The sequence below is a fragment of the Lontra canadensis genome, unplaced genomic scaffold (assembly GCF_010015895.1).
Source record: "Lontra canadensis isolate GAN:19392208 unplaced genomic scaffold, GSC_riverotter_1.0 scaffold57, whole genome shotgun sequence".
Taxonomy (NCBI): Eukaryota; Metazoa; Chordata; class Mammalia; order Carnivora; family Mustelidae; genus Lontra; species Lontra canadensis.
The window spans coordinates 2678747-2706600 of NW_022631051.1; the positions used below are offsets into that span (position 1 = coordinate 2678747).

A 27854-nucleotide genomic window follows, 5' to 3' on the forward strand; every position below is an offset into this window, starting at 1 on the left:
AGCTCCGAGGGCGGTGTGGACTCACGAGGAAAACCCAAGCTCCAAGTCTGTCATTTACCAGCTGTGTGACTTTGGACAAGTCACTTGTCCTCGGCCTCTATTATCTGAACAGTAAGTAAAATGGTAACCACAACCTTTAGATGGAAAAAAGGGACAAAAAACATGAATGTGTTGTGATATGGGAAGTGAGTGCCAGATGAATCTGTTACTATCCTTACAACCACCATCACAGTGACATATTAAGGAAACAACTATTATTTGATGCCACTGCTAAGAAATTTTTTTTTGAAGAGTGTGTTTTTCAAAGTTATAGAATAAAAAGTAGATAAAGTATATGAATGAAAATCTATGTTCACCAGGGAAAAAAATTTTTAAAGCCTCATCTTTCTAAAGGCAAAACAAAAGAAAATAAAAAGGTCACCAGGATAGCTATTATCTACAATAGTTCAGGCATCTTGTCTTCTGTTTTTTTAGTTTGGTTTCCAGTTTCCTGAAATACTTGTTATTTTATTATTTACTTTATGATTATTTTATAATCTGATAATCTGCAAATCAAAGCCACTGAAGTCTTAGCAGTCAAAATCTGAAGGAAAATGGCATCATGTAAAATTATCCAAGGAAAAGAAAATAAATCATTAAAGAAAAGAGTAACAAGATGGGATTGGGAGGGAGACAAACCATAAGTGACTCTTAATCTCACAAAACAAACTGAGGGTTGCTGGGGGGAGGGGGGCTGGGAGGGGGTGTGGGGTTATGGACATTGGGGAGGGTATGTGCTATGGTGAGTGCTGTGAAGTGTGTAAGCCTGACTATTTACTGACCTGTACCCCTGGGGATAAAAATATATGTTTATAAAAAATTAAAAATTTAAAATAAAAAAAAAAGAGTAAGAAAACAGTGAATGGGGGAGAATCATGTAAATAACAGAACAAACTATTGTCTTTGCTAATAAATAAAGTCTACGACATAAATGATACAGGATGTACCCCCACAAGGCAACAGTAACTATGGCAACAAGAAGAGAGGCAATGTACTCCGAGTGACTCAACCAAACACCTAATTGACATACTAAGCATATTCAGGTATATTTTCATATGGTACTGAAGTAATATATACCCTTTATTTAGGTAAAATTACTCATTTTAATAGCTATTCCTTCAATTTATACAGACAGAAAAATTTCTCCTGTCTTTCAACTTATATAATATCAGCATGACTTTTGAGAAAACAACCTAAGTGTACTGGGGTCAGCAACAACACTCTCATTTTGTACTTCTCAGTAATGATTTTTTTAAAAGATTTTTTTTAAATTTATCTGACAGAGATCACAAGTAGGCAGAGAGGCAGGCAGAGAGAGAGAGGGAAGCAGGCTCCCTGCTGAACTGAGAACCTGATGCGGGACTCGGATCCCAGGACCCTGAGATCATGACCTGAGCTGAAGGCAGAGGCTTAACCTATTGAGCCACCCAGGCGCCCCTCAGTAATGATTTTTAGGTCCAAAGAATTTTAGTTTAGAAATCTACAGTGATGACTGTCCGATGATATAGTTAAGAATCATTTATATATATTCAAGATACCGGATCCTGTTTTCTATTTAGACACAAGGTGCTTGGCATCACCGTTTACGTGTTCTCTCTCCACAGTCACGAAATGTCAGAATAGCAGTGCTGTCTACATAGAGGGACCCAGGACAACGTTTGGGTGAAGGGCTTTTAAGAAAAGGAATTCTACCACCTCATTCCCTTAGCTGCTCCAGCATCTCGAACATTCTCTCCTCTCTAACCCTTCTGCTGTATCCTTTAGAATGAGCCCTGAGCTCTTATTAACTCTATTCTTATAGGGTATAAATCCCAAGTTTAGAAAACTTTTCCCTATAAAGCAAGCATGTTCTCTTCAAGGAGACAGTGCATCTGGGCAGTTTGTTTTGCTTTGTTTCAAAGCTTCAGCACCTGTCATCAAAGCAAAAAATGTGTCGCCCAACATCAGCCTGTTGGAGGGATTTGGGTGCTTTCTTTCTTTGATCCCCGATATATTGGATAGGTAAAGCTTTTTTGCTGTAGCCTGGGAATATTTCCCTTTGGCACTAAAATTAGAGATGAGGGAGACAAGCCTGTAAATGCCCAGGGAGAACTGGCAAACAAAAGAGAGAAATGCTCTGCTGTGGGGAACATCCACTCTACCCACAGTCATGGGAATCTTCCACGTTCAGAGAGTCTGGGAAGGGAATACCCACATCCCCCAAACCTGGGAACAAGGCAAACTTACTAGAATTCGCCCGTCACCTTGCCTGGGATGATGCGCTTGAATCTAAAAACCTAAGAATCCCATTTTGAGTCTGGAGAAAGACTACGGTGCAGTGTTGGAATACAAGCTGTGACTGTATTCTAGAAGAAAAGTTCTGTTTCTCTGGTTGTCTCTGGGTTGTCCACTCTTCACAGCTCTCGACAGAGAACAAGTAGAGGCTCATCACCTGACAACTGGTGTCTGCACCCCATCCCCTGACAATGTTCATGGGACCAGCTAAGCATGCCGGCTGAAGAGACTGGGATAGGGAAAGCTGTGTTCTCCCATAACCAGGGACGGTGTCAGTGTGGGGAAGAGGATGTGTCAGAGGCAGATTCCAGTTTGAGAGGGTTATTTTTGGAATACTCCAAGGAAGCGTATGGCATGGCTGCCCACACTGCACCAGACTTGGTGCTGTGGAGTTGAGTTTTCAGAGTTGTCAGTCCTTCAAGCCTTATAACTAAAAATAAATATCTACTTATTAAGGCAGATTTATTTTTACTCAGACCTTTTTTTATTCTTGTACTATAACTTTTCTCCACATTTGAATTTTCAAAATACTTTGTCAATAATGCTTATGTGTTCAAAATCCATAAGCTATAAACTATGTCTAGATTCCATCAAAAAAATAAAAACTGGCTTTCTCATTTTCAAGGGCTTCTAGAACTTGACAGAAAAAGTTTTCTCGAAAAGCAGGATGAAGGGAACTTTTGGAAAGATAATATAGAACATATTAAAAAATAAGCTAAAAAAAAAAAAGCTCAAGATATCCTAGAAAGAAGGCTAAGAGGCATCCAGACCCCTCCACCTACTTCCAAGAATTTTCTTCCTGCTTTGAGCCTCACTGGTGGCCATGCTGAAGCTCTAGCAAGCCCAAGAGTGTAGGAGTTTCAGAGCATCTGGCAGAGCAACAAACTCATCATTCAAATCTCAGCGCCTCCAAAATCTCTATCTCAACACCTCTAATCTCAGCTGGTCTCTGAATTGGGACTCAGGGCTCTGCTATTTATTTTTTAAAGTAAAGCTCTCCTTTTTAATGAGAAACTTTTATTATATTCAATTCTCCCCTGAAAGCTCTTATTATTAATATTTTAACTGACATCTGAAGAAAGCAGCAGACTGCCTGCAGGAGAGCATTAGCAAGAAGAAAGGCAGTATCAACGCCCCAGAAGAACCAGTGTATCATGTATGTGGTCTTACCAGGATACATATGTCTGCGATGGCTGTTAACATCTTTCCAGACTGAAGTGAGAAGATTCATTACTTATGCCTATTATGCCATAAGTTTCTTTTCACTTGTCAGAATGTCTGTCTTGACTTAATTGTGGGTACCAAGCTCCTATCCTTAGAATCACCTTTCAGCCCCTTGCAAAGAGTTCCCTACCTTGCCCCACAGACTCTAGCTTGATTCATCCCTCTATCTGGCCCACATCACACCAAGGACTGCTGAGTCATCACAGAGATCCTAAGCACTACAATTACATTTTTTAAAAAATTAATGTTTCATTTTTGAGAGCAGTTTTGGGTTTATAGAAAGTTGACCTGATAGTACAGAAGTTCCCTACGGTTCCCCTCTCTTAAAAACCACTGATTTTTTTGCTGTTTTTACAGTTCTGCCTCTTATAGAATATTATATAGCTGAAATCATAGAGTATGCAGTCTTCTCAGATTGGCTTTTTTCACTTAGCAATATGCCAGTTTTAACTCATTTCTTTTTAATGTTAATAATATTCCACTGTATGAATGTACCACAGTTTACTTACTGGAGGACATCTTGGTGGCTTCCAGCTTTTAGTGACTAGAAACAAAGCTTCTATAAGCATTTGTCTGTAAGTTTCTGTGTGAACATAAGTTTCAAGCTCATTAGGGTAAAGACCTAGGAGCAGGAATGCTGGATCCTATGATAGTTCTGTGTTTAATTTTAGAAATGAACCGCCCAACTCTTCCAGAGTGGCCATGCTGTTTCGTGTTCTCAGCCGCGCCGAGTGACAGCCCCTGTTGCTCCACAACCTCACTGGTTTGGGGAATTGGGGCCATCCCAACAGGTGTATAGGCACATGGCGTTGTAATTTGCAGTTCCCTGATGACATAGGACGCTGAGCGTCATTTCGTGTGCTCATTTAGGTCTGTGTCTGCTGACGCTTCCGTTCCTATCTTTGCCCTCTTAAAAAGTGGGCTGTCTTCTTATGGTTAATTCTTAACACTTCTTTGTATATTTTGGACACAAGTCTTTTATCAGATAGATGTTTTCCAAATATTTTCTCCCAGTCTGTGGCTTGTCTTTTCATTTGCTTGACAGTGTCTTTCACAGAACAGAAGTTTTAAGTTTTAATGGAATCCAACTTCTCACGTTTCTCTTTTATAGATTGTGCCTTTGGTGTTGTATTTAAGAACTCATTGCCAAACACAAGGTCAGAGAGATTATCTCCTGCGTAGTGTTCTAGAAGTTTTATAGTTCTGTGTCTTACACTGAGGTCTGTGATCCATTTTGAATTTGTTGTACTTGTGAGGTCTTTCTTTTTTTGTCTTTTCTCTCTCTCTCCCTTCTCTCATTTTAATGGAAAATTTATGTAATTTGTTTTTCTCTCCTTTCTTGGCATATTAATTATACTTTAAGATTTCATTCATTTCACTTAACCATAAACTAGAATCACCTCATACATTGTTGTTATGATGATTTTAAAAAGCAGTTGAACTAACTGTGATTTATTAGACCAATTAAGAATATGAAAAACAGGAGATTTTAACTTACTTCCATTTACTCCTTCTTTAATGTCCTTTCTTTATATAGGTCTGCCTTTCTGACCCATAGCATTTTCTTTTTTTTTGAAGTACTTCTTTTAACATTTCTTTCAAGACAGGTCTACTGGTGATAAATCTCCTTTTTCCTTTGTTTTTCTTTGTCTGAGAAAGTCTTTATTCCTCCTTCACTTTTGGAGGATAATTTCCCTGTGTTCAGAATCGTTGGTTGTGGGTTTTTTTTTTTCCTTTTAATATTTTAAATATTTCACCCTACTCTCCTTTTGCTTAGATGGCTTCTGAAGAAAGTCAAGTGTAATTCTTATTGCTTCCCTATAAGTAAGGATGTTTTTTTCCTCTGACTTCTTTCAAGATTTTCTGTCTTCAATTTTTTTGGTTTTAATATGGCATACCTAGGTATAGAATTGTTCATATTCATCCTCCTTAGTGTTTTTGTGTTTCCTGGATCTGGGGTTTGGTGTCTTGTCAGTTTTGGAAAATTCTCAGCCATCATTATTTCAAATATTTCTTCTGCCCTTGTTTATCTTTCTTCAGATCTTCCCATTACACGTATTTTACACTCTTTCTAATGGTTCCTCAGTTTGGGTATTCTGTAGCACCTTTTCATTTTCCCCTTCGCTTTTCAGTTTGGGAAATTCTACTGACATCGCTTCAAGATCACCGATCCTTTCCTTGGCCCTATCTGGTCTATTGATGGGACTACCCAAAGCATGCTGCATTTCTCTTACAGTGTTTTTTATTTCTAGCTTTTCCTGTTGATACCTTTTTAGAGTTTCCATCTCTTTGCCTATATTACCTCTCTATTCTTGCATATTCTCTTTTCTCCATTAGCGTTCTTATCATAGCTACATAATCACAAAGCTATATCATGGTTAAATCCCCAGTCTGATCATTCCAAAATGTCTGCCACATCTGAGCCTATTTCTGATGCTTGCTTTATCTCTTCAGTCTATTGTGGGTTTGTTTTGTCTCTTAGCATGCCTTGTTGTTTTTGTTGAAAGCCAGACATGATGTATCAGGTAATAAGAACTTAGGTAAAATGTCTTTGGTGTGAGATTATATGTTAAAACAACAAGCAGTTAGGCTGTTCAATGTTTGGTTCATCTGTACATGTCGGATGTCAGAGGTTCCAGCTTCCTCTAGAATCCTGTTTCTGTCTCTATTGTCTTTGGGTTTCTCTAGAAACTCCTTAAACAGAGTCTGTGTCTCAGAGTTCTCGGTTATAAATCTACTGTTATTTTAGTGCATCCTATTGATGTGGTGGTCAACATACTGGTTGGGGAAGAGGTCTAGAGTCTTATGATTAAAACCAGTTTTTTCTTTTTTATTTTGTTTTGTTTATGGGTGTGAGTGCCTGTGGCCTTAGAAGAACTTATTAGACTTTCTCTTTTCCCTTCCCTTATGTGAGACACACAGCTAGAGGGGATTGGAGTTGTTTAACCGCCTTTCCCCCAGGACATATAAACCATTGGCAAAATAGTTTCCCTTAAGGGCAGGACCTCCACTCTCTGATAGACCTGAAAGTGTTGCTGATTTTCAGTTTGTTCAGCTTCTTTTTTTGTGAGGATGAGAATGATGACTTATATATCAAAACTGAAACCAACAATTTCTTTTACCTGTGACGAGTCCCATAGGCCAACAATGTCAGTAAGAATGCTGTGGCAGAGTCACTTTTTCCCTCAGTTCCCTGTGAGAGAAAACCCACGGGGCATGAAGCCCAAGAAGGCTCTTAAAATTCAGTGTATACACAGCTCATAGCATAAGTTGGCTTTCTAAATAATACAATATACAAAGTGTATTATACACTGATCATTTGTTTCTATCTATCCTTCACCTAAACTAAAAATGGCAGAATGTATTTTCACCAAATTCAAAGGACATGTGGTAGTCTCTAACCTAACGAAGAAATTATGTAGTAAGCATGGAATTCACTGTTAGGGATCACAGGGCATTTCCAAACTGAGCCATCAGTGTCTGTGGAGCTGTAGCTAGGGTCGTTGCTGGTCTGAAGGGTCATGCCACACAGAGTGAGACAGATGCTTGGACAGAGAGAACACTAATTTCAAAGATGAACCTTAAAAAACCACCCCCCAAAACCAAGACCCTACAGTTGATATAAATATCAATTTGCTATTAAGCTCCTTCTCTCAGACACTCTACTGTAGTATGCAGGGTAAGGAGCAACAACTTATTCCTTCAGTGGTGGTTAGTCCCACAAATGTCCTCATATAATTGTATGAGTATTTACTGTGACTTTGTTTGAAATGTAAAGGCAAAATAAATAAATATATTCATGAATGAGCATTTAATTAAATAAAATTTGGTAGAATCATCCAGTGAAATTTTGCGGCTGTTAAGCAAGAATATGGCAGAAATTCCACCCTCAGTATGATGGAGTAGCTTCAGTAGACCGACCCTCCTACAAAGGATGACAAGGAAAGCAGGCCCACAGATGATTCAGATTGGTATTATAAGGCAGAGAATAAATAACTGTGACTAATGTGTTTAAGAAATCAGATGACAAAATAGGAATTTTACTCGAGAATTTAACCCATTTTAAAAAAATCATAATGTGTTGCGGCACCTGGGTGGCTCAGGTCATGATCTCAGGGTTGTGAGATTAAGCTCCATGTCAGGCTTTGTGCTCAGCAAGGAATCTGCTTGAAATTATCTCTCTCCCTCTTCCCCTCCCCCCTGATCTCTCACTCTCTCTCACTCTCTCTCAAATAAGTAATCATAATGTGAAAATTCTAGAACAGAAATATGCAAAGAATTAACTAAAAATTCATTGGGGAGAGCAGTCTGGAGACTACTGAAGAGAATATTAGTGGTCCTGAAGAAAGATTAGTGGAAAAAGAAATCCAAACTGAAGCATGTAGTTCAAAAAGAAAGGAAAACACAGAAAATAGCATATAAGACATATAAACAAGAAACAGTGTAATATATTTGTAGATTAAATCTCAAGAGGAGGAGAAAAATGGGGCATAAGCAATATTTGAAGAGATAAAAGTAAAAAAAATTTCAAAATAATGAAACCCATTTATATACCTACAGACTTAAGAAGCACTATGAACTCCCCAAAGACAGAGGGAACTACATTTGGGCACTTCATAATAAAACTTCTGAAAACCAAAGACAACAGAATATCCTAAGCAGCTGGAGACAACAAGATACACTCCAACACACATTCTCTTCAAAGGAGACATAATAAAACCTCAAATGACTTCTTGAGGAAAACTATGGAGGTCAGAAGACAATAAGATATCACCTTTTAAAACCTGAAAAAAAAATCAACTGGCAATTGAGAATTCTATAACCAGCAAAAATATTCTTCAAAAATTAGGGCAAAAGAAAGACACTTATGGAAAAGAAAAAACATAGCTAGGAGACACTCTAAAAGAAATACAAAAAGGAACTTGCACAGAGGAAAAATGATCCTATACAATGATGGATATTACACTAGCTATGATATCTACTAAAAGAACAATAAAAATGTACATCCAACAAGGTAATAGAGGGAAAATAGTATAATAAAATAAATTCTTGGTGAATAAAAAATAAAGCAAAAAATATAAAAATAAATATGACACTATTAAGAAAAATAGAAAACAATTATTAAAATGATAGCTATAAACCCACCTTAATGGTGATAACATTGTAAATAAATGTATTAAATACTTTTTTAAAATACTTTTTTAAAATAATTAAAAGACTATTATATTCAGATGGATATCAAAGTAAGTATCACATGCCACTTCCAAGAGACATACTGAAATATAAACACAGAGATGAGAATATAAAAGGATGGAAAGACTAACACTAACCATCCAAATGTTAACCAGAGAAAACCGATGTGCTAATATTAATACCAGATAGAGCAGACTGTAGGGAAAGACATACTAGGATAAATAAAGATACATTTCAAAATGATAAAAGGAGAAATTGATTAGGAATATAAAATAATTCTAAAGTTACATTAACCTAATAATACAGCCTGAAAAAATATATATAGAAAAAGGAGAAATCATCATTAATTCTACAATCATAGAAGAGGGATTTAACACAGTTCTCTCAGGAACCAGTAGAAGAAAAAAAAGCAGAAAAACAAGCAGACAAAAAAAAAAAAGAAAGAAAAGTAAAAGTAATATCAGTAAAAATAAAGATCTAATAACATATTTAACAAACTCATTATTCAGAATATGTTCTCTGACCACTGTAGAATAAGGCTAGAAACCAATGAAGATAAGATAATAAAGCCCACAAGTATCTGGAAGTGAGGAATTAATAATCAACCCATAGACAAAATGATCCACAGTGTAAATGAGAAAAAAATTGAATTAAATGGTTATCAAATTTGATAAATCAAAAATAGTTTAATGTAGGAAAGTGATCTTAGATTAATATTAATAGCTTTAAGTGAATACTTAAAAATAATTATCCAGGCAATCATTTAAAGAAGTTAGAGAAACAATAATAATAAACCACAAAAAAAAGGGGAATCAGGAAAACTGAAATATAATAGCAGAAATTAATAAAAGAGAAAACAAATGCACAGTAGAAAAAAATCAACATAGTCCAAAGTAAGAAATTGTAAAAATCTAAAGTACTTAATCTATTAAAGAAATTGAATCTATAATTAAAATTTTCCCATTAAAAAAGTCCAGGCTCAGATAGCTTTTCTGGTGAATTATCTAAATAGTTAAGAAATTAATGTCACAAAAAAAAATTTTTTTGTGGAAATGGAAAAAGAGTACACCCTCCCAATTCAGTTTATGAGGTCCTCAGACTCTTCATACCAAAACATAATGAGGTCTTTATGAGAAAGAAAATTCACAGACCAACTTCTCTCATGAACATATTTGAAAACTTCCTTTATAAAATACAGTTCTCACTCAGCATGAGCTAAATACAAGGCGAGCTTAATAATTAATGGGGAAAACTGATTTCTCTATGACCTTTGCAAATTTTGATCAAAATATTAAAAATATTTTACTGTTGATTATAGTTGTATAGGGAGATTTAAACAATAGAAGGGGTAAGAATTTTAGGACACTGTGATTTAAAACATTAAAAACATTGAGATAAAGCGTTATATTTCTTTTTAAAAAATGTATCAGAGGCAAGCAGTGTTGGTTTTCCTCTTGTCCTATACATACGATACAGAGCAAGCATCGTTTCTGTGCTTTGGTAAATTGTCATACTCCTTTCTGAGTTTGGGTCAGTTTCTACCATCTTATTTTTCACATGTACAATGCTCTGAATATCTCTGCAAGACCCTTTAACGTGAAGGGCTCTTCCCGCAGTACATGTTCATCTGGTTGTCCCAGCACCTTCTCATTTATGTCCGAGAGTCTGTTCTCCCCGAGTCCCTCTGGCAGCACAGTTAGTGTCTCTCAAAAGAGGGCAGTGCCAGCATCTCCAGGGTGGGCTATTCTTTCTATAAATCTGTGAACGTTTGATTAGACTTTCACTTCCAATGTTTTCACTTTGTTTCTTTACTGTACTTTCGTAAGTTGGGGCCAATGGAGTATCCACTTCTGTAAAACATCCCATGTGTTTGTCTCTGGGAGCAAGAAGGCCATGCCCTCCATGCTTTGCTGTCGGTATGTGAACTGAATAACAGAAGTGCTCAGGCCAGTCACTGACAGCCTTTGTAAGAAGAGATATTATTGGTCACTGATCATTAGGCAGATCTGTGAGTTAGGTGGTGATTTGTGGACTAAAGGGCTAGCACTTTGTGCAATGGTCCACAGTTAACATACTGTGGTAACTAAAAGCTGAATTGTGTTGTTAGGGGACTGGAATTATTTCACTGCATATTCAGCAAGGTGAGGCCTACCTGTATTGGTAAAGAAATACTGGTTCTAAGTTCTGACTGGGGTGCTGGTACATGAATATTTATTTATTGAAATTCATTGAAGTAAGACCCATAAAACTTCCAGACTTTTCCAAAAAATATGGTAAACCTCAACAAGATATTTCCTTAAGAAGAAGATGTGGTCCATATATGCTATGGAGTATTATGCCTCCATCAGAAAGGATGAATACCCAGCTTTTGTATCAACATGGACAGGACTGGAAAAGATTCTGCTCAGCGAAATAAGTCAAGCAGAGAGAGTCAATTATCATATGGTTTCCCTTACTTGTAGAGCACAAGGAATAACACGGAGGACATGAGGAGATGGAGAGAAGTGAGTTGGGGGAAATCGGAGGGGGAGATGAACCATGAGAGACTGTGGACTCTGAGAGACAAACTGAGGGTTGGGGGGGGCAGTTGGGTGAGCCTGGTAGTGGGTATTGTGGAGGGCATGTATTGCATGGAGCACTGGGTATGGTGCATAAACAATGAATTCTGTTACACTGAAAAGAAATTAAATAAAAAAAAATCACTGAAACTCACCATATTAACAAAATAAAGAGAAAAACCATGTGACCATCCAAATAGATGCAGAAAAAGGCATTTGCTAAAATTCAATCCCTATTCATAAAAATAAAAACACAAACTAAAAGAGGAGGCAGTTTTCTCAACCTATTAAAGGGTACTAAAAACACTACAGTAAACCTCATATTTAAAAGTCAACTTCTGAACACTTTCTTCCTGAGACTGAGAATGAGACAAAGATACCTTGCTATCACATTTCTATTCCACATTACACAGGAGGCCCTGGCTCAGAGAAACTGCCTAACATTATTGAAAACTATTAAAGAATGCCTAATTAAAAGGAAGGATGTACCATACTCATTAATGAGAGCGTGCCAGTTCACCTGGAATTGATCTATACATTCACTGCAATTCCAGTCAAAATCAGAGTAAGTTGTTTGGGGGGGCAGTGTATGTATGTATGTAAATAGACAAGCTCTTTAGATATGCAAAGGAACAAGAATAGCCCAGCAATCCCAAAGAAAAAGAACAAAATTGGAGGAGTGGCCTTTTTGGCTATCAGGATTTATGATATAAAGTTAAAAAGTCATAGTACTTAAACCAGTATGGTACTGGCACGAGAACAGACAAGCCAATGGAACAGAACACAATCCAGAAACAGACCCATACATACACGGTCACTTGATTTATGATAAGCAATGGGGAAAAGAAGGTCTTTTTTGCTAAATGATGCTGGGTCAACTGAATATTCATATAAAAAGTGAATCTTGGCTCCTTTGTTATGTCATGTATAAAAAATCTGTTTCAGGTGATTTTTAATCTGAAAGATCAAACAGTAAAGATTCTAGAATAAAAAACAGCAGAATATCTTCATGAACACATAATAGGCAAATTTTTTTAAACAGGACACTAGCAGTGCTAACCAAAATGGAAAGGATTAATGGACCCTATTAAATTTTGGACTTTCTATGGATCACAAGGCCCCATTAAGAGAGTGAGATGGCAAATCACAGACTGGAGAAGGTATTTGTAATATATCTAACCAAAAATAGACTTGTTTACAGAAATCAAGAATTCCTATACATCAATAAGAAAAGGACAATCTAAAAGACAAATGGGAAAGACATTTCACAAAAAAGGATGTTCAAATAGCCAATAAACACGAAAATGTGTTCAAGCCTATTTGGCCTCAGGGAAATGCAAAATTAAGAGCATGATTAACTAGCACTGCAAACCCAAATAACTGGCCAAGACGAGGGTCTGAGTAGTAACTGCTGGCAAGGATTTGAAGTGCCTGCAAGTCCCAAACCGTGCTGGCAAGAGTGTGTTGGTGCGACCACTTTGTAAAAATACTTGACACCAGCTCCTAAATGCAAACCCATTCAATTACCCAGAAATTTCCCTCTTCGGTCTGTACCTTAGAGAAATGCACACACAGATCCACCAAATCACATAAAAGAACTTTTCTAGCAGCACCACTGCTGAGAGGGCAAAACCAAAAGCAACCAATATTAAAATGGACAGATAAACTGTGGCATCTTCATAAAACTGAGTAATATGCAGTATTAAGAATAAGCAAAAAATCAAACCATGGTTTGAATGAATCTCACAAATATAATGTTAGCAAAAAGTCAGATGTGAAAGAATACATATTGTGTGATTTCAATGATAAAATGATCAAAATAGGGCAAAGCAATGGACAGTGATGGAAATCAGAAGCGTGATGTCCTGACTGGAGGTGGTAACCGGGCCACACAAAGGAGGTTTCTGCTCAGAATCTATTTCTTGACCCAAATAGTGCCTAAATGAGAATAATCTCCTGAGCTCGTCTAAAATTATTGCTTAAAAAATAAAAGAACGTAGCAGGTGTACATGAGAGCCATGTACATCATGCAGCTAGAGGAAAAAAGTCAACTATAGTTCACCAAACATGATTCTATACATTCTTTTTGTTCTATAACAAAACAAAAAGGTGAATTACAGATCCAAAATAAATCTGTGAGGGATTTATTAATAATATTTACCTTTTTCATGCTTATATTGTGTTATTTTTTGCCTTATGAAATGTTTGGATTTGTAAAAAGGTGAGCCTTAGTTACACATTTGAGAACAAAAGATAGTAAACAGTTAAAATACAGGTTTTCAAGCTGAACATTCTACAATACCAAAGATGTCCCCTGGGGCAGGGCACTGCGGTGGCCTAGACAGTGACATGTGTCTGTGGTACCCAGTAGCTAAATTTTAGCTGCTCTGGTTCTGGGCTTTCTAAGTGAGCAAAAGGGCAGATTGCTAAGATGAGCAGGTCCTTTATACTTGATGGAAATGTGCTTTCATCAGCTTCACTCAACTTGTACTCAAAGGAGCAGATTCTGTGCAGTCATCTATGGAACATTCATGGAGAGAAGGTAAAACCCTGAAAGGTCACCATGCAGATGCCCAACTCAAGTCCAAAGAAGGGATGTGGCACAGCAGATACGGCAACGGTATCATCATGCATTATGTTACTTAACAAAAGACGGCGAAGAGAACTATGATTTGCCATGTCTCATGTATAACACTTGACAGGCTTACCTGCAAACCTATAGACTGGGAAGACAAACTCTAACTTCCGTCAATTTTACTACCAGACACCCTTTCAGATAATCACATTTTCCTCAATAAAGTTATATGACTAATTTAAAATTTCTACCATCCCATCTTACTTTTAACCATTACTATGGTGAAAGAAAGACAATCGTATGTCTAAGAAGTATCCTTGAAAATTATGGGTAAATTTTTAAATTTTATATCTGCCAGGAATAGCTATTGTGAATAAAATGATTTAGGAAACAAAGATGTTTCCAAGTAAAAACTGAAAACACACCCAAGATATGAAGAACGCAAGCTGCACATGCATGTGTACACACGTACGCACAATCTGTAAATATTAGAAGTACAGCATTTCCCCTCATAGGAGAAATGGAGAATACATTTTAGCCCATTTTCCTTTTTAAAAAAGTACTCTGATGAATTAAGAAGGTGTTTATTCATATCTATACCCAGAACAACAATAAGTGCAAGAACTTAGAATTTATGCTCAGATTTATAGGCTTGCAAAAAATAAAAGAAAATAGTAAATATTGTTTAATGTCACAATCACACTCTGAACTCTCCCTTCTCTGCGACAACTTTCATTCAGAGCAACTTCCTCTTTTTTCTCTATAAAGCAATGTTCCTCTCTTTGGTTCTCTGGATTTGCCCATGCTTTTACCAGAGATGGCTTGTCCCTAATTACAATTCCTTGCTATTCCTCAGTAAACTCATTTTGCTGGTAAAATAACTGGTTGTTTTATTTTTAAGGTCGGCATTATAAACCTTTTAAAAGTGATGCAGGAAAGAATAAGTACACAGTGAACAAGTTAGAAGAGATTTCATCTTTCACATTATGCAAATGCATTTTGCTAGTGATATTTTCTATTTTTATAAGGATGATCCTCATTACTACTTTTACTATGTGAATTACAAAATTGACTGTGTATCTGTTTTAACAGGAACACATACATAATTACTCTGTGGAGATATTTTCAAAAGTGTCAAAATATGAATTAAAACACTGACACTTTTTAAGGGCTCCTTATATGGCTCCAAAACACATGTTGTTTACAGAACGGAGGCTCTGTAAGATGGATTAGAACATTTGTATGGAGCAGTTTCTAAAATATCAGTCATTTATTTTATTTAAGGCAACGTTCAGATCTGATGATATTACCCAGAAATGCTTCTGGTTAGGGAGCAAAGTGTGGATGCACAATGAAACCAAAGTAACTTCTCCGCCTTCCATTTTCTTCGGAAAAGATTCCTCCTCCCTTTGTGGCTGAGATGGAATCAGGAGTCGTTCAGCAGCGAGCTGAGCTTGGTGCCTGCCTGGAGTGATTGGTTAGCTCTGCTCAGAGAGGTCAGAGCTCTTTTTGGACAATGACTGCCAAGCACTCTTTCTTCCTTAAGAAAAGGCTAATAAGCAATCATATTGGAGAGGAGTGCAGTGCTACCGAGTTGTTTTAATTTGCTGCATTTTTTACCAAGTCAGCAGAAAACTCACTAATTTTCTTTTCCTCTGTAAGAGAAACAGGGCTCCTGCCGTGTTCTGGGAGATACAAACATGTAAAACTACTATGGCTGAAGACATAGGATACTCATTACAGGTCACCAATGTTTTCACCTGATTGAATAAAAATTATTGCACTAAAAGAACACAACTGAGGGGAAACTTATTCCTTAGCTAGCTTGCTACAGTATAACCTCAAAATTATAGATGCAATTCTGTCTAAAAGAGCGAAACTTATTTGGAAAGAAACAGAATTAAATGAAAACATGCAATTCTTTTTCCTACACTAATAATCCTTCAGCTTTTAGTTTTAAGTTTAAACAAAGCTTCCCGCCCCCGCCACCCCCCTGCCGCCCAACAACTTTCTTGGATGTCTTAATACTTAGATACATTTCCCAGTCCCTCAACATATAAAAATGCCATGAGATGCTCCTTCATGCCCTAGGCAGATAACAGAGAAGTTCCGCCACTGAGACCTTTACTTCGATAGGTCTTGATTTGTCTTATCACGAATGAGGATCACAGAAATTACAGTCTAGTCCTTTCACTTTAAAAATGAGAAAATCGAGGTTGGGGTGGAGAAGTATTGGAACCTACTTGTCTGTAGGGTTGGGACTAGAACACAAATCTCTTCTTGTCTCGTCAAGCTCTTTCCACTATCCCCTCCTGGAATGATAAAACCAACCCGGCAAACAAATCAGACATTCTTCACAACAAAAAGCATAGTCTGTGTTTTTGCTTTTTTTTTTTTTTTACCTCTGAAGAGATTATCCAAGTCAATATCTTCTTTTCCTTTGATTTTCAAACACTTTGCCTGCTGTACAAGTCTGGGCAAAGAACAGAAATAAAATCTAGATTCATTATCTGGTGAGGTAAGAATAAATCATGACAGAAGCACAAATTTAAATAGAAACCACAGGCTAAACAATAGTGAATTCGCAGGTATTCTGCTGCACAGAGCCTTGTTACAATTCTTCTTCAGTTTAAGATTTAAAAAGGTATTTTCTGTCAGAAAATCTAACTTTGAAACCTGCAACCTGAAAGCTCTCCCCCTCTCCAACCCCCCTTCAGTCTGTTATAGCAGAAAGTTTCTAGAACTCTCTGGGGGATGATCCCTTCAGGTTCTGAGAAGGAGCTATCAGGGATGATAATGGATGGTATGGTTAGCAAGAGGGTAAATAGTAACTGCTACTGATGATTTTAGCTCTATTTTAATCAGAAGATTATAGACATAGACATTGTGCTTAAACAACTGTATAAAGTAATTTAGTTACACAGTTGAATGTCAGAGAATTAATTAACTTTTAAAATGCTCCTGTATGCAGTAAGGACTAATTTTGTAACTCTTCCGTCATGCAACTTTATTAAAAACTTGAGGCTCATGGTTTGTAATGCATATGGAAGTTTCTAAAATGAAGGTTTTTCCAGTCTTGCTAATTACTAAGTATCATTTTGAGTAGAGAGACCTTGAAATTGTTGATTAATTTATCTGTATATATTTATGATTTTCATGAAAATTGTAATAGCTTGCTTTGCAAATGCATTTTCCTATTGCACTTGTACAGCAGCTCTCTCCTTTTATCTTCACTGACAAGCTTTCAAGTACTGTTTCAATTTTTGTTTTAGATGAGGTTTCAGTCACCAAAACCTTACACAGGAATCGAAGTGACTTATACATAATTGGAGGTAATTTTGTCTATTTATGACATTATAATATCTGTCATGGTAAAAACATATTCTATCTATTAGATATATATTTTTTTACCATTAGACATTTTAAAAAAGATTTTACTTATTTATTTGGCAGGGGGAGCAGCAAGCAGTGGGAGGGGGGAGAAGCAGGCTCTCTGCTGAGCAGGGAGCTGGATGCAGGGCTCGATCCCAGGACCCTAGGATCATGACCTGAGCCAAAGGCAGATGCTTAACTGACTGAGTTGCCTAGTTGTCCCCTGTTAGATCATTTTTAATCAAAAATGCAAGACACAGAGGAAAAATTTCTTCTGTTATCCCACCGTGGATCTTAAAATGAAGGCCTAGATAGCTACTTGTGGGACACCCTTGCTCCGGGTAGTGAAGCTGCAGTGTAGTGGGGAGACCAGCACCCCCGGCAGAGAAAACCTGCATCCAGGCTCTAGGCTTGTACCCTGGAGCTCATCTCTAAACTCTCAGCTTAGGTCTCAGCTTCCCAACGTGCAAAATGGAGACTGAATTAGTCAATCAATTAATCAATTAATTTCATTAATCAATACGCTTAATATTCATTATGCTCTGCATATATACAGATCATCAGGATTTATTTATCTCCTTGTAGATAAGAGTATGAGTAATAGAAAGAGGGCTTGGATTTAAGCAGTGAACAGCTGGTGGAGAGAGCTGGTCAACATGGAAAGCCAGAGGCACAGTGTGCGCACTCAATAGCCATGGTGTCGTCATTTTGCAAAGAATAAAATGGAAAAAAGTACCATTTTAGTCTGCTTATATATTTTAGCAAATATTTGTTTGGGTATATTCCCCCAAACTTTACAAATCTGATGAAACTGAGTTGATTTTCAAACCATCTTAAAAGCATCCCTTTACAATAGATCCTGATGAAGATCTTGATTCTATCTTCAAAATTTGAAAAATAGAAGCTAGGATGCCTTATATAACTTTGATGGGGACTTTAAAAAGCAATTTAAAAATAAATGAAATAAATTTACTGAGTGGCTTTAGAATAAAATTCCAGGCACTGCCATTAACCACAGACATATTTCAGTACAGTCTTGCTTTCAAAGTGATTACATCACTAGGGAGATACACCAAGTCAACCCCTGTAATCAGTTCAGGCTCAGTAACATTTCTTGAGGGAGACAGGCACCTTCTAAGGACCCTAGACTCTCTACTCTGTTCACCCTCATTTCATTCTCACAAAAGCTCTATAAGGTAGAGGTATAAGACCCTGGATATAAATAAAGAAACGGAGGCTAAGAGACACTAAACCGCTTTTCCATCTTGGTGAGTCAGTGGTGAGACGCAGACTTCAGTCTGCAGACTCCAAATCCAGGCTCCCCTACTCTGTGCATCACCGTCCAGGGCTTGCGGAGCACTCACAGAAGGCATCAAGAAGGTGTCCCAAGGCACAGAGAAAGAAAGGGGGAGTCAGGAATGCTCCCGACAGCTGGAGGGAGAGACGGCCTGTAGCTAGGCAGGAGGGGAACTCCGTGGAGGATGCAGTTGGCTCTGGTCCTAAAAGAACGGAGACGTGCAGGACCGGCGGGCTTGTAAAGTTCTAGACAATTAAGGTGGGAGAAAAGCAGGAACCACAGCAGACCAGGCATCAGCACAGTAAGAGACAGGATGTTTGGCAGCCACGAAGAGACTCGTCAACCTACTGGGCTGACGCACCTGCGCTGTGCAGGGAAAGGAGGGCTTGGAGGTGAGGCTCGAAGAACAAGCTGAAGCCAAGTCGTGGAGAGCCTTGCACGCTGCTCTCAAGTATTGGACTTCCTCTTGCTGGCAGAGGAAATGTGATTGAAGTGTTGCATCTGGAAAGAGTCTCCTGCACACCGGTGGGCAGCCGAGACGTTTGGTGATGATTTGGCCAGTGATGTGCCAAAGATTATTTGTTTGTATTTTAGCTAAAAAGGCCATACCCTTGAAATCTCCAGGTATTACTCTTTCAACGGTAATTCTGCTTGAAACCCGGCCCATACCTTTCATCATAGTTCCAGGTGCTCCAAACAACCTTCAAAGTCTTTTATTAATGCGATTGCTGGTGCAGCAGAAATGTCAGGCTAGTGTGTGTCTATGTACCCCTGATTACCTCTACACAGGAGTGCACAACTTAGAGAATCACTGCTTCTGTTGGGGAGACTGGCCACTGTCATCCTATAGTCTCTGCTACTCCCACTGATTTTCCACTTGCCTTGTCCTTTGGATTTTGCTACTTCCAGTGGAAAAAAAGGGGCTGCATGCTCTCTGACCCCCTTTCTATGCTGCTGCTACCTTTAACAAGGCAAGTTAGTCGATGCTGTTTCTGGGCTCAGTGAATGCTAGGCCCTGAACTAGATGTCTAACATGAAGGGGGCAGTATTACTCTTATATCTATGTGCTGAAAAACACAAAGAGGGTAATAAGTCACACAGTAAGCTGAAGACCTAAAGTGGAAAAATCAAAATTTGGAGTTAAGTCAGGTTAGTCTATGGAGTCAGATGCTGTCTAGAACAAGACTTGCCAACAGCAGCCTGTGAGTCAAATCCTGCCCATCGCCTGCTTCTGTGAATGGAATTGTAGTAGAATACAGCCTTGCTCATTCATTACTTACTGTCCGCGGCTGCTTTCCCACTACACTGGGCAAGCTGAGGAACTACAGTAGAGATTGTAAGACTGGCTGAGCCTAAAATATTTACTCTCTGGCCCTTTAGAGAAAAGGCTTGCTGACTCCTGTTCTAGCAGTAAAGGAAAAGTTTCCTAAAGCCAAAAATATCCATATGACATGAGATGGTTTTACATACTACCTTTTCACAAAATTGCCTTAGTAACTGTAGTTAGTTATCACTTAGAATAGGGCTTCAAAGGCAAATATTGAGCTCTGACTTCTTATTTTTTAAACGGATTGCCCAGATCCAATCAGTATTTCCTTAAGGTTTTCCTACAAGCAGGTATTACATTCATTTCATTCAAACTCATTCATGTAGCTTTACCTACATGCAGGTAATATTACATTCAGCCAAAATGGTATCTGCCACCAAGAGACTCAGAATCTATCAGAAGAGACAGATGGGTGCAGTGCCAACTTTCACACAAAGCAGATTGAGAAAAGGGCTCCAGGTAGAGATGAGAAACTGCTTTGGTACGACAAAGTAGGAGTGGATTTTCTGCTTGAAAAGGCCAGTGAGATCAGAAAAACCTTTCAGGAGGAGGGGAGTTTGTGTAGGCCTCCAAGCAAGTTTTACTAAGGGAAGTGTGAAGACGAACGTTGCAGAAACACTGGCAGGTGGCAGGTTGGCCAGGGCAATAATGCATGCTAGGTGCGGTGTGTGATGAGGTGAGATGTGCAGGCTGGGGACGTGTCATGAGGACTGCAAGGGCTTTCTACACACGTAAGTATGGATTCTGTGTGTGTGTGTGTGTGTGTACACTTGTGTGTATGTGTGTTTGTATATGTGAATTTAGTTATAGTAACGTAAAATAACTCAAGAACCTATGAGACTCTAATCTAAGGACAGAATTATACAGTATGTTTAGTTTATAAATAAAATGTAATTCAACTTTTAAAACTACTGCATTATCAACCATTAATAAATAACATACATATGAAAATGTTTATTGCAGCATTATTTAAGGAGGAAAAATACTGGAAACAACCTGAGTATCTGTTGATTGGGGAGTTAGTTGAATAGATTAGAGTATGTCTACGCTATGAAAAATGATACGTTATTTAAAACAATGCATTGGACCCATTTGTGTGAATATGACAAATTACCCATGACATACTGTTAAATAAGTAAAACATATTTTTAAGCTAGTATCTCTTATTGTCAGACTTTAAGCCAGCAAACAATATTTTTACATGGGAGTCCATAAGAGACAAGGAAAATATGTTTTTTCTTTTTCTTTGTGAGCAGACTTAGTTGTTTTAAGTCTTTAAAACTTTGCCATATAAAAGTAAAAGTCCAAGACCAGACTATTTTTCTTCTGGCCACAAATGCTGACTTTCTGTGCCTTGTTCAGGTGCCTTGTTCAGAATGCCATTGTAAACTTGGGATAAAAATATGTGTGCATTTTATTAAAGTTTCAGCATTTAATGTCAGGGTCCTTTAAAATGTCACTGACATGTTAACCTGTCAGGAAAGCAGCCTCTTTCCTCTACATTCAATATGATTGCATCCTAATCTATCCAGAGTGATATAAACCAACCTTGAGAGAAACATTAGCATAAAATTACTGTAATATTTTTTTAAGAAATGAATGTATATCTGAATATCTATATGCATACATAAACACAGAAAAAGTGTAAAAGAGAACATTACTATTCATACAAGTAACCTCAGGATGCACTGAGAAGTGGGGAGTGAGTGAGAAAGTATGTTTCTAAAAACTTCTCTATTACCTGAGTTATTGCAGTGGGAATTTTATCATATTTTTACCAGCCTATATGTTAGGTTATTTAACCAGAAAAAGGCTGAGTATTATTAATTTTTTAATTTTTAATTTTTTTCTCTTACTCTTCTGTATTTTCTAATTTTCCTATAATACAAAAAATTGCTTTAGTTATGAGAAAAAATCATGTTAAATGTCCTCATTTTACTATTTGCAATGAGTGGAAAATAACTGTTTTAAAGCCAGATCAAGGAGGTAGCTGAGAACAAATGCCCACTGGTGCTTGGGCAACAAAGTTCTGTTTTTCTGGCGTGCGAGAACACCAGTATTCCTTTATGCAAGGAACCGTGGACATCTTAGCACACACTGTTCTGAAGCATTTAATTACTAAGAGGCTGGGCCAAGGCAGGATTCCAGAAATCCAGAGATCCACAATAAATTATAAAATGCCTCGTGAGAACCAGCTCAGAGAAATATTTTTAAAGATCTTTTTAAGGCATACATTGAGTATTTTACAACATTCCAGCAGAAGTGTAAATTTGTTTACAAACCACCAGACTATTACGAGGCGCCACAGGAAGCAAGGCGTGAAGAATCCCATGAGGGCAAAGTCCTTTTTCCCTAGCACTGTCACTCTCTACGTTCCTGAGCTGATCTTGACACAACTCCATTCTCATTTTGCACAATATTCAACAGAACCACCACCCCCACCTTTTTGCCCTAATGGCATGGATCTGCTTATGGTCTCTAGGAGGTTAAGATAGGAAACTGCCGGAAACTTTGCAAATGTTGCCTGTTCACTCCCTTGTTACTTTGGTGGCACTTAGCCACCAAACAGCCTATAGTTTACTTCTGTTTGCTCTCCTCCCCTCCACTTCCTGACAATATGCTCCATGCAGGGATGGGGCAGTTGTGTTCCCTGCCATATCCTTGGCACCTGCCATACCACTCAGCCACAGTAGAAGCTCCACATGTATTTGCTGAACAAATAAATGTTGATGCAATGAGTGAATCAACATGCCTTCTGCCAACTCTTCCTGCCTGAGTTCAAGACCTCATCCCACCACTTCACTAGCTTGGGCCATGTTCTTACCACCAAGTGAAAGCTTACGGAAGACAAGGATTTTTGTCTGCTTTGTTCTAGCTGTATCACCAGAGTTTGGAATACAACTTTTGTAAGTATTTGTTCAAAGGACAAATGTTGAATGAATGAATGAATGAATGAATGAATCCAATTTCAGGAAGTAGCTATAGTCAGGATCCCAATTCTGCAAGGCTAAGTGTCATTCAGGCATTCATCTACCATAAACCAGTTCTATTCTGACCTAATCTTAATTCTAGAGGAGGAAGAGGTATGGAAGAGTGAGCAGAGCAATGACCCAGAAGTCAGAGGGCTTCGAGTGGCCATTCATGACAGTGTCAATAGGGAACTTAATTCTTTGGCTCTGGTAATCTTATTTCTCTGTTGAAGAAGCAGGACTACATGATCTTGGGAGTCCCTTTCCACTATAAACTCCAGGATTGTCATAACCCCTAGAGGTCCCTCAGAGCGTGCCTGGAGGTGTGGAGAAGGAGGGAGTTTGTCTGGATGGTGGGGGGTTTCCTGTCTAGCCACAACCTGTATAGAAGGTTTCCTGGGTGTCCAGGAAAAATCCTGACATTTGACCACTGCTCATTTGATTAAGCGGTGTAAATGCGTTTCAGATGCAGAGGAAGAATTCAGACTAAATAAAGGTTTAAATTTCTATTTTGGGGGCAAAGGTGTGTCATACTTACAAAATTAGAACTGGCCTAGTTGCAAGACATTAAAATCAACAGTTTTTATAAAAATGGAAAAAGACATCAATAGTTTCTATTATGTGTCAGGCCCAGTCATACTTTCTATATATCTATATTCAAGATCTACACCTCATATATTATATTCATCTCACAGATGAGGAAATTGAGACTTTAAGACACAAACTAATGAATACACCTGAACCAATCAACTTAGATTTACTAAGAACTTATAATGTGACCAGGAATGAGGGAAAAAACAAAATGAAAACTGGTTCATATACTATAATGAAAACTGGTTCATACACTATAGCAGCTTCCTCTTCTTTTGAGAAAATGAGGCACACATATAAAGTAAGCTCTAAGAAGGCCCATGTAGACACAGACAAACAAGCTGTTGATGTGTAGTATAGACCAAAGCATAAAGGAGTGTTAAGAACAAGGAATGGGACTATCTCTTATTGGATCCATATCCCCAAACCTACCAAGTCCCTGGCACAAAGCAGCTGCTCAAAACCTATTTAATTGGTTGAGTGCCTACTGAGCATCAGGCATTATACTAAGTGTCAGAAATACAGAAATGTGTATGAACGATGTGGTCTCTGACATCAAGAAGCTCATATGGGCTGGAACTGCTGTAGAAAACTTTAAGGATACAGCTGAGCCTCTGAGAAGGGAGAAGATGCAGGTGGGAGTAGATAAAGTAGGAAGAATGGGAACAAAGGCACTGGCCCAGGAATAAAAACGATATTGTGGGTGATTATAGGGAGTGAGTGGGACACTGAGTAGGCTTTATCTCCCCAAGCAGAGAATTTATGTGGGAAGTTGTGAGAAAAACATTGATGGATTAAGGAAAACCTATGTAATGACTTGGAAGGTTAATAGAGGAAACAACAGACTAACACTGTTTTAATTCTGAGAATGGACCCCAAAGCAGGTATTTATGGGGCCAGCTAATTTGAGTAGTGGAAATAAACTAGCTGGCTCACGGCAGCACAATTTATTATGAGAATCATTAAGGAACTATTTCACTACACGCCATTCTCTCTGATTACCATAGCTTCCTCAGTCATTTTTATTATCAGTATAGGCCTTAAGGAAGTGCATAAAATTTATAATATAGAAGGCATTAGGGGAAAGAAAAATGAGATTTACTAGGCATTTTCTTAGGTTTTTTTTTTTTTTTTTTTGAGAGAGAGAGGGAGCGTGCTTGGAGGAGGGGCAGAGGAAGAGAGAGAATCATAAGCGGGCTTCATGCTCAGCAGCACGGAGCTTAACGGGGGCTTGATCTCATGACCCTGGGATCATAACCTGAGCTAAAATCAAGAGTCAGATGCTTAAATGACTAAGCCACTGAGGTGTCCCTCTTAGGTTTTTCTTAATAGCAGTGAGTATGGATATGACTGAATATTAACAATGGTGTTCTACAAATTATGTAAATTAGAATATGTTAAGCTGCTTTGGGGAGGCAAAAGAAGTTATTAAAGAATACTTAGGTGGCTGGGGAATGCTGGAAAAAAAAATGCTCCACTCAGACCCAGGGAAGCCAGCTAACAGATAATAAGGGGGGAGGGGACAGTTGCATTTCAAAGTAATTTCGATATGATGAAACTGTTTTAATGAGTATAATTTTACTCCCACGTTGCAGAGAGAGGCCTTTAGTTTATTATAATGAAATGTGTTCAAGATAGAAGATATTGTGGGGCGCCTGGGTGGCTCAGTGGTTTAAAGCCTCTGCCTTCGGCTCAGGTCATGATCTCAGGGTCCTGGGATCGAGCCCCACATCAGGCTCTCAGCTCAGCGGGGAGCCTGCTTCCTCCTCTCTCTCTGCCTATCTCTCTGCCTACTTGTGATCTCTGTCTGTCAAATAAATAAATAAAATCTTAAAAAAAAAAAGATAGAAGATATTGTATTATATATACTATAAATAAAAATAAATAGTTTGGGGAAATCATGGTAAGATTCTTCCCTTCCAACAGTTCTGTTTTCAAGAAATAAGAAATAAATGCATCACAAGATGACCCTGAAAATCACAGACACAGTAGGAAGTCATCTAGACAGAAATTCAGCCAAACCCTTCAGAGTGTTAAGCTGACATTCTTTTGCTAGTCTAACGTAGTTGAAACGTGTATAAGATTTGGAGTCAGGCCATTCTAGACCCAAATCCTAACTTTCTTACTAATTGTCTGTGCAATCCTGCCAACTCTGCCCAACCTCTCTGAACCTGCAGTGTCCACATTATAAAATCAGAATAAGAATACTTACTACACATAGGGTTGTTGTAAGGATCAAATTAAAATAACATGATGCATACAGACTGTTTAACACAGTGTTTTATGGCCCAAAGTGTGGGTGATATTAATATTAGATAGTTATTATTACTGATACTTCTAGTGTTATTATTATTAGTTTACTGAAACAGGAATATGCCAGATTGAACCAGAACACCTATATTTGGGTCCCAAATCCGTTATTATTAAGGATCTCAATTTCTTCACCTATAAATGGCAATACTATGCTGACAATAACATCTGTTTTGCCTAAATCACAAGATTATGGGAAGCTTCAAAGGTAATGTATGTGCAAATTATAAACTGTCAAATTAAAAATATCCCCTTTCCTCTAGAGTAAGTATATACCTAAATGAAAGAAACTCAAGTACAAGGTCATTTGCCTGTACTTACTGCACCAGGAATGTAATACTTCTCACTCTATTAGCATAAAGGGAAAAGGATAGTCTTTCAGTAATGAGGACCTATTGTGAGACTGGGTCTTTAAGAGTTGTGTTAACATATAATATTACTTCCATGAATGTGAATCTTGTAAACATCTAGTAGTATATAATCTACTCAATTTTAAAACTTGACCGTCTATTCAGAAAATGTGAACATAATCAAATGATTTACTAATAAGAACTCCCGCTACCAAGATTAATATGGAAACAAATACACTTCTAAAAAGTAATTACAAAACTGGGATGCAGTTAGGGAAAAGACAAAATTCCCTAAATTTCTGGGCAGCATCTAATTGATTTGGGAAGAATGTCAAGAATTAATTTTACATTTTGCACTTGATTTGTCAGAAGTCTGAGATTCTAAGGTGACAAGTGTTGCTCGTATAAGCAATTACAGAAGGCCTGTTGGTAGCTCAGGGATGTATTTGTGGATGGATGGATGGATGGATGGGAGGGGGGATGGAAACTGTAACTCTCGTTTTCACTAATTTATCCCTCATTCTTATCCTTGGACATGAGCCAGGTGAGAATCATTCTCAACAGATAGAAGAAAGAGATCGAATTTAAATATCCTCCACCTATATCTACTGTCTTGTGATTTTTAAGAGCAATGATTTGGGTTAGAGCAAACTCAGCCTCAGGAAACCAAAACAAGTAAACTGTGAAGAGAATTAAAATATATTTTTTTCTGCTCATAATTAGTGTCACATATGATTCCTTGATGATTTCTTTGCTCTGTTTTTCCCCCTCCCTGGAATTCTAGACCATGAGCAGGATATCATAGAGATGGGGTAGAATCAAAGTGGGCACTCCAGCCAATACTGCGCAAGCACTGTCATGACAGCTGGTTGAATGAAAAGAAGTGGACTGGGATTGAAGCACGAGGAGGGCTTTGGTCTTGAGACTGGAAAACAAAAGAAGGCTTAAGAAGGAATTCAAGATGTGCACGGTATGACTCCCCTCCCCTCGCCCAGTTACTTACACAGTACTGGGCGTACATGAAATAGGATTCCACAGGATAGGGTCATGTGTGATTTTTCTATGTGGTAATCAACTAACGTTCTCTACTTCTTTCTATCTGTGGTAATTATGCTTATCTGTTCTATTTCAGTGTAAATCCCCTTCAAAATGGTAAAGCATAGAATAATGTATTGAAAAGAGTTAAGTTCCAAAGAGGAGTTCAAGAGAGGAGAGGCCATATATCCGTGTTTGCTGAAAAGAAAGGCTTAGCTAGCCTCAGAGAATGTGGCGGTTTAACAGTTGTTTTTTTTGTTTGTTTGTTTTTGAAGTGGTTCAAAGATCTGTTTTGTCTCTCTGACTTTTGACATTGAGGATGAATGTCTAAAATGTTTACAAAGAGACACGAGCTAAGTTTTTATTTGGGAAATAAAAAGGTAACAGAACAGAAAGAATTTGAGCAAAAGGATGTACTGATCTCTATAATTCTGGGATAAATAAACACCATTCCTTGGAAATCAGTTTTTAAAAAGGGAAAGGAAGAAGTTCTCCCTCAACTAGGACATGGAAAGGATGATGGAGCTCTCAACTACTTACAGCTGTAAACAGTGTGGGTGGGAAAGAGGCAGTAAAGAACAGCTAGACCCTGTGAAGTTTCAACAAGAGAAGTGGGCGTCTAACAAATAATAAAAAATGCACGACACAGCTACGAAAATAGGCATGCGTATCTACAGGAAATAGATGGTGCAGTAAAGGAGAGGTAATCTGCACAGAGGTGTGCAGAAGCAAAATCGACT

The 27854-nt window shown here is 37.9% G+C and overlaps 1 protein-coding gene across 1 annotated transcript in view; it reads right to left on the reverse strand.

The window, feature by feature from the left end:
- Window positions 1-27854, reverse strand: part of L3MBTL4 (L3MBTL histone methyl-lysine binding protein 4) — a 439737-nt gene that overhangs the window by 86309 nt on the left and 325574 nt on the right. The window contains exons 16-17 of the mRNA XM_032875713.1: window positions 16266-16336; window positions 16107-16175 (exon numbers count right to left, since the gene is read on the reverse strand). Of these exons, the coding sequence (XP_032731604.1) occupies window positions 16107-16175; window positions 16266-16336 (140 nt within the window). The remainder of the gene's footprint in view (window positions 1-16106; window positions 16176-16265; window positions 16337-27854) is intronic.